Consider the following 7,756-nt stretch of genomic DNA (forward strand, 5'->3'; position numbering starts at 1 on the left):
GGGCCCCTGAGAGCCGCAGCCAAACGCTGCCACCGAGCCGGAACGCGGGCCAGCGACAGCCTCGGGATTTCCACAGCATGCTCGCTGATGCTGTTTCATTTCACCATGAGCCGGGTGGGCGGCAGCCGCTGGCTGCTAGCCTGGGGGAAACTCTGCGGGCGCCTGTTAGGTCGCCACCTGCTGCCACCTCCCTGCCCTCCCCGTGTCCTCGCCGCCACCGCTCGGCCCCAGTACCCGCAGGAACCGAGGCTCCCGGCTGGGGCGGCAGCCCTGGTCTCTGACGGTCAGTGGCTCTCTCCCAGGCCTCGGGGGACTGGAGGACACAGGCGTCCCAGAGACCCTGAGGCAGCTCCTCCCTGCAGCAGCAGGGCAGTGGGCAGTGGGCAGGGAGCCGGAACCAGTTCCTGGCGTTTCCCTAGTCCTCGCTCTACTGCCCTGTCCTCCAATTCTACTTTCTGAGCCTATTTATTTTTGCAGTACTGTCCGTTGAACTCAGCACCTGCACACTGAGCTACATCCCCAGCGCTTTTAAAAACTTTGGTGGGGCCCCAGGGATGTAGCTCAGTGGCGCCACCGCCTGCCTCACTAGCGCAAGGTCCAGAGTTTGATCCCTGGTACCAAAAAAAGGAAAAAAAAAAATTTTTTTTTTTTGTACTCTGAGACAACGTCTTGCTAAATCGCTAAACTGTCCAAGCTGGGATCACACTCGCAATCCTCCCGCCTCAGCCTCCTAGAGTGCCAGGATCATAGGTGTGCACCACCACACCTAGCTCTCTTTCAGAATGCCTTATTCTCCAAAATGAAGCAACCTCGAAGCAGAATCTGTGGCACTACAGCCTGGTGGCTAAAGACCTCAGCCCTAGAGCCAGGCTGCCAGGGTTCAGATCCCTTCTCCTTGGTGGCCGTGTGGTCTCTTAAACTCTCTGTGCTTCAGTTTCTGCCTCTGTAAAATGAGGACCCAGCCCATTACTCTAATACGCCAGGTAATTAGCCAATACCTGTACACAGCATGTGTGGCCCAGGGTGACTGCTCAGTTAAGCGAGGCCGAGAGTTTTCTAGGGTCACCTAGGGTCACCGGCAGAGACTTCACAACAGCCTGGGGCAGAAAGGGTGGTGAGCACCCAGGGGCCTTTCAGGAAGCCAAATCAAGAGATTTGCAAATATGTAAAGCAAAGTCACTCTTATTAAAGAACCTGCACTCTGGAAAATACATTTTTCATGAAATATGTTATTTATGCTAACCTGTAATATGTTATCTTGGATGAATATATTGTAGGAGACGTCTCTGCCCAGGACTAGCGGGCTGAGTGGCCTCTGCTCCTTGCCTTCCCCAATCCGGCTGTATGGTTTTATGTCAGGAGTTAGACCCAAACTCTGTGTGACTTCGGTGGGTGCATCAGCCGGTAGACAGGGTGGGTGCAGCCCCTCCCTCAGTGGCTGCCACGGAAACCCAGGCCCTGGTCTGGGAAGTGGCCAGACTCTGATGAGTTACGTGCTGCTGAGGTCAGTGTGACCTCAGTTAAAACCCTGTCCCCTGAATTCTGGCTTTTCACCGCCCCAATGGGTTGCACGCTAATTGTCCCGGTCCCAGGACCGGGTTTGCTCCATCCAAGCAAGACAATCAGTGACAGCTCCGTCACAGCCCTGCTGGGCGCCACCGCCACTTTGCGAGGTGCTCGGCAGTATCTCACTAGACGCCTTCACAGCGTACATGGCTCCCATCCCCTCCCACAACTGTGATAAGTAAACAGCGGACGCCTTGTGCTGTGGTGGCTCACAGACCAGGACCCACGGTGGGCCTTCCTCTCCCCTTCCCTCTCCCTCCGTGTTCTGTGGTGGATGCTCACGGGTGCCGGTGGACAGGAGCGCTGACGCGGGAAGTCTGAAAGTCTTTCTCCTCCTCACCTCCTGCCTGCCCCTGTGCCGTCCTGTCCCCTCCTCTCCTCCCGGCCCCACACCTGCCCTCCTGAGGTTCCCCACTGACCTGTGGGGCCCTCGAGCCTGGCTGGTTTGGGGAATGCACCTGGATCAGAATCAGGCTGACCTGGATCCGAACCATGACTCTGTTTCCTACTGTCCTGCAGAGCTGACTCAGCCTCTCCAGGTCGGCACGGAGCACCCAGGACGCTGTCAGGAGCAGGGGTGCACCACGGGAGCCCCATTCCCGGGCAATGGCCAGCATCATTCCCTCGGTTCCTCATCATCGGTTGCGGTCGGGTCTCCTGAGCCCCTTGCTGTGTGCTCAGCCACCCCGAAGCTGGCCTGGCTTCCTGCTCTGCCACATTCTTGCAGGCAGAGCAAAAGCAGGGGCAGCCTCCAGCTTGCTAGTGTGCACGCACACGCACACGCACGCACGCGTGCACACACAGGCTCTCTCACTCCCTCCACTCCACACTACCCCAGAGACAAAAGTTAAAAATGACAACCAAATGTCAAGCACCCAAGACTGAAAGGCCCCTGCGTCAGCAGCGCTGGTGCCAAAGCATCCTGGGCTCAAGGACGCACGGACTGTGACTGCCCTGGCCCAGGGCCGTGTTCCTGGCCGCCCTGGCGTCCAGCTGCTCCGGGTGCCAAGAGGCCCCTCTGTCTGGCTCTAGTGGACAGGACTCCCCGCCGGCCCGGCCCTCCAGGGAATGGTGCGCCCTGTGTCACAGGAAGCTGCCCCAGCCCTGCCCCACACCCCCCAGGTCCTCCCTGGGGTCCCCCTGCCACTCACCCGACAGTTGCTCAGCTCCTCGGCAGCCAGGATGATGGTGCCACATTTCTTCCCTGGGATTCCGCTGGGAGACAAGAGCACAGCATGGAAAGGCGGCCACAGACGGACACCCCAGAGCTCCAGGAGCCCTCCCGGCCAGCTGGTCCGCCCCAGCGCCCCAGCAAGGACCGTGCCTTCCTTCTGAGAGCCACGGCAGTGTGCCTAGGATGCAGCTTCTTGGGCCACAGGGGCTCCCCGCCCCCTGCTCCCAGAGCCCACCGGGGAGGCAGTGCCTGCAGTGAAGTCCTAGAACCGCAAAAGCATCCAGACTCACCCGGAAGCTTCCGGACCAGTGGTTCTCAAACTTTCCATCCAAAGACCACTTCTGCGGGTAAAAGACCTTGTGGGCTGGCCACCCCACCCCCGCCCGGCGGATCCAGGGTCCCAGGTCCCCGAACAGTCCAGCCCCAGCTGCCATGACATATTAACAGCAGAAAGGAAAGTAGGGGTGCAGGCCTGGTGTCCTCTCGGGCCACCTCCCCAGAGCCCTCTGGCTGACAGAGCCCAGCCGGCCATGGAGCTCCACAGAGTGGGGCCACCAGGATGAGGACCACAGCCCTCCCTGCAGAGGAGCCCCTCTGGGTTCCACCCAGGCACCCCTCTCCACACTGCTCACCCACTGGTCCGCCAGTCACCCCACTCTGGTCCTTGGGACTAAGCTGGGGGAGGGGGGCCCCGGAGGGAGAGGAGGTTACAGTAACAGGCTGAGGGAGTTGTGTGGTCACAGCACGCTGTTCACTAACTTGCACACACAGTGCCATGCCCTGGGACACCAGTGTCTGCAGAATACGCTCTGAGAACCACTGATAGAGAGGCTGGGGGCAGCGGGTGGGGCAGGGTCGGGGGAGGAGCAGGGGCCACATCCGGAGCCTCTCGCACCAGGCAGGGGCACAGCCCTGGGCCACCTCCTGCCCTGGCCCTGCTCTGCAGTAGTAAAGACAGGACTGGGGAGGCCGGAGAGCGAATCCTCAACCGCAGCCTCCTCCGCCCCGTCTCTCCATCTGTTCCCCGCCACCGCCCCGTCCTCCTTCTATTTCTGATCTTTCTCTCCCTCCACTCCAGCCCGGCCTGCTCCCACCGCTCGCTCGGCCTTCCTCAGCCTCCTCCCTCCCTGCTGCCCTCCCGCTCCTGCCTCGGCTCTGCCTGGGCCCCTTCCCCACACCAGTAGGCCCGGTGGTCATAGGAGCAGGCGGGGCCACCGCAGATGCTGCCAGACGAGGAAGCCAGGGTGGGGGCGCTGCGGGGGGGCAGAGCGAGGGGAGGCGGGAGCCATGCGGGGCCCACACGCACGAAGCAGCCGAAAGCACACGGTCAGGGTGGGGGCCGGGCCACCCGGAGCCGGGGCAGAGTGAGGCTGCTCTGAGCCAGCCTGGACACAGTGAGGGCAGGGAGAGGGGCCCGGTGACCAACCGCCCCTGCTGTCTCCTGCCTGGGGCTGAGCTGGCCGGGCGGGATCAGGGCCTGGACCCAGGCTTGGGCGCCCTGTGCGGAGCTGGCTGAATACGGGAGGACCCCGGAGCCAGAGACAGCTGTGACCTACCCGCTGGACACGGCCGGCATGGGCTTGCCCGTCCTGGAGTTCAGGCTGAACGCTCCTATGCTGTGGGGAGAGGAAGAGAGAACGCCGGCTATGAGCAGGGCCCCGGGCCAGCCCCGGACCGGACAGGACCGAAAGCTACAGGCTGGGGGCAGGAGGGGCTCTTCCCCGGACTCCCAAGGCCCTGGGCATCTTATGTGGCACCAGAAATTCTCAAAGTGGGGTCCTCAGACCAGAAGCGCCAGCATCCCCTGGAAATTATGTCTCAGGCCTCCCTATTCCTGTCTGGGCCAGGAGCCCCTGGGGTGGGGCCTGCCCATCACTCCTGATGGCCCTGTGGCCTGCAGTAAGGACAGACCCCTGCGATGCTGGAGCCCCGTGACTCCGTGGGACTGGGAGACTGCTGAATGACCCGAGATGACAGAGTGACGGTCATTCCCCCCACACACACCACGGCGCCATTCCTATGTTGCAGTCCAAACCTGGATACCTCAAAATATGACCAGGCCTTTATGGAGGTCATGTGGGGGCCCTGATCCAGCATGACTTGTGGGACGGGCTGGGATTTGGTGCCATGGTTCCACTGCCTGCCTCGCAAACACAGGGGCCCAAGTTTGATCCCCGGTACCAAAAAAACCTTTTTTAAAATTAATTTTAAAAAGAGATGAGGACACAGGTACACATAAGAGGGACGCCAGGTATAGAAGACACAAGGAGCAAGCCGGGAATGACCATGCACGCTTGTGATCCCAGCACCCGGGAGGCTGAGGCAGGATCTGTGTGAGTTTGAGGCCAGCCTGGGCCACATAGTGAGACCCTGTCTCAAAAAAGAAAAAAAAAAATAAACGAAACCACAGAGGGAGGAGAAAGAAGCCACCCACAAGCAGCCAAGGAGAGGCCTCAGGAGATGACCCTGTCTACCTCTTAACCTTGAACTTCTAGCCTCCAGGGTTATAAGAAAATAAAAATGTCTGGTCTTTAAATCCCTCTACCCAGGGGGGCAGCTCTGGGACATCTGCGGACAGCACAGCCCTCACTGCGCATGTCCCTTCTGTAACATGATGTTTGTCCACAGCCTCCACCTGTGTGCTTTCAATCATCTCTAAATCATTCGTAATATCTAGTATGCGGTGAGGCCTATGCAAGTACTTGTTGCACTGTGCAGGGAACGACAACAGAAAAACGTCGGTACCTACTCAGTAGACACGATTGTGGAGATATTTTTGACCGGCAGTTGGCTGAATGCATGGATTCGGCATCCAGACACCGAAGGCTGACTTTACAGACTTCATAAACAGAACCCTAACCCTCGCGTCTAGCCCAGAATAGATGCCCAGTAAACAGGAGCTGCTCATAGGGTTTCAGTCACGACGCCAACTAAACTTAGAAGCAGGGAACCTCTGGTGGGGTAAAAGGTCCGCCTCCTCGGCCAGCCTCTCCTGTCTCCTTCAGCCCCGTGTCAGGTCTGGCGTGCCCGGGGAGGCCCCACACACCAGGCGGCCCACAAACCACCCCGGCGTGACGGGCCAGGCGGCAGCAGGCAGAAACAGGCCTGAGGGACTCGGGGCTCCCAACCCGGCAAGTGGGAACTGGGGAGACAGCCTCCCCGGGCATCTCTACAGGGCCATGGCCACCGAGGCGGGGAGGGCGAGGGAGGGCCTGCAGGAAAGACAGCCGCAAAATGAAAACGGCTAAGAAGCTGGGGTTGGTGGCACACGCTTGTAATCCCAGCTACCCTGGAGGCTGAGGCAGGAGGACTGCAAGTTCCAGGCCAGCCCAGGCAACTTGGCAAAACCCTGTCTCAATTAAAAAGGGCTGAGGATGTACCTCAGTGATTCTTGGGTTCAATCCTTAATACCGCTACCACCACTAAAATTTTTTTTAATTTAAAAAAATTTTAAAAAGAGGTTAAAGAGTGTTTGAGAGCAAGGGGCTAACAAATATGAATTTTATTGCTTTTATGTGAAGCGGTTCCCCAAAGTCTTTAAGCTTCACAGCTCACCAAACCTGAGTTTTCCTGTGCTCAGTAAAGGCTGGCCGTCACCATCGTTTCCTAGAAGCAGAGATGGGATTTGTCCAGGTCTCGGAGACCTTTGCAGGCCTCAGACATGACCACACTGTTACTGGGGGTCAGACAAGGGCCTAGGAGACTCCAGAAACACACGCACTGCGATCGCTGACCACCCTGAGGGACGCGGCCAGTGGGAACTCAGCAGGTGCCAGCAGGAGCTGATGCCAATCCAGCTGGACTCCTGTCCCCCTGCCCGGCCCTGGGGCCCCAACGCCTGTGCCATCTGCAGGATGTTCACGCTCGGGTCCTGCCCTGAGGCCACCTCTACCCCCTTGCTGGGTCTGACAGGCCGGGAAAGCCCCCCTCAGACTTGGGGTTCCTCATCCAGAGCAGGCTCAGAGTAGCAGTTCTGCTATAATAATCTGAGGAATATGCTTTTTCAGTCAGGTCCTGGGTTCAAATCCAAGCTCTCCCACCTCCCGCTACACAGGTTAGAAGAGCTGTAACTCACAGTGTGAGTCTCCCTGCTCCCTGCTACCCTGCAGATGCCCAGCGTGACCCCCACCTGCTCCGTCCCAGCCTCCCACTCCCGGGAGGAAGCCAGACAGCGTGCAGCCATTCACTTACGTGAGGGGCTTCTCCAGGCGACTCCCAGACGACCCTACGATCTCCCCAAGGGTGCAGAAGGCCTGGCCCAGGAAATCCTGCAAACCCCAGGCACAGACAAGGCCGGCGTCACCTCCTCTGCTCGTGCGCCCCCCACCCACCCCTGGTGGGGTCTGAGTGACACCGTGCGGCATTGGAAACCAGAGGCTGACTCAGAAAATGGCTTTAAGAAATGCTATGGAGGGCCGGGGATTTAGCTCAGTGCTTCTGCTGCCTGCCTCGAAAAAAGCACAAGGTCCCAAGTTCAACCCCCAGTACCAAAAAAAAAAAAAGAAACGCTATGGATGTGCAGGACGGGGCAGTCACGGAAGGACTCACGTGTTTGGACAGATCAGGGCTCTTGGAGTCAACATCGTACCTGCAGAGAACACAGAGACATGGGGAAGGCAGGCAGGACGCCCTGCTCAGCCCTGCCAGGTCCCCCAGGACAGCCAGGTCCCTCCCCTCCTCCTCAGCCACCAAGGCTGTGGCTGTGGCTGTGGCTCGGCCCACAGCTGCGAGGCACAGAGGGCGCCGCTGGGGTAGAGGTGGGAAATCAGGTCCTGCGGTGAACGCCTAGGACACGTGCCCCTCACGAGAGCCACCACCCCTCACTGCCCGCCTACCCCGCCCGCCCAGCCTTCCCCCCCGGCCCACCGTATTCCCAGGAAGGCCCAGCCCGTGAGCCCCTTCCCAGGTCGCCTTACCCAGGCTGTGTGCCTACCCTGGGCCTGCGCGCTCACCAAGGAGGGGGCACAGCCGCGCGCACCTCGGCAGCAGGCAGGCGGACCCCGGCCTCCACCCCAC

The 7,756-nt window shown here is 59.9% G+C and overlaps 1 protein-coding gene across 1 annotated transcript in view; it reads right to left on the bottom strand.

The window, feature by feature from the left end:
- Positions 1-7,756, bottom strand: part of Cpne5 (copine 5) — a 49,012-nt gene that overhangs the window by 28,330 nt on the left and 12,926 nt on the right. The window contains exons 4-8 of the mRNA XM_033766417.1: positions 7,289-7,328; positions 6,932-7,008; positions 4,297-4,356; positions 3,031-3,081; positions 2,718-2,781 (exon numbers count right to left, since the gene is read on the bottom strand). Coding sequence (XP_033622308.1) covers positions 2,718-2,781; positions 3,031-3,081; positions 4,297-4,356; positions 6,932-7,008; positions 7,289-7,328 — 292 coding nt within the window. The remainder of the gene's footprint in view (positions 1-2,717; positions 2,782-3,030; positions 3,082-4,296; positions 4,357-6,931; positions 7,009-7,288; positions 7,329-7,756) is intronic.

The sequence above is a fragment of the Fukomys damarensis genome, unplaced genomic scaffold (genome assembly GCF_012274545.1).
Source record: "Fukomys damarensis isolate Sample0158 unplaced genomic scaffold, DMR_v1.0_HiC HiC_scaffold_20, whole genome shotgun sequence".
Taxonomy (NCBI): domain Eukaryota; kingdom Metazoa; phylum Chordata; class Mammalia; order Rodentia; family Bathyergidae; genus Fukomys; species Fukomys damarensis.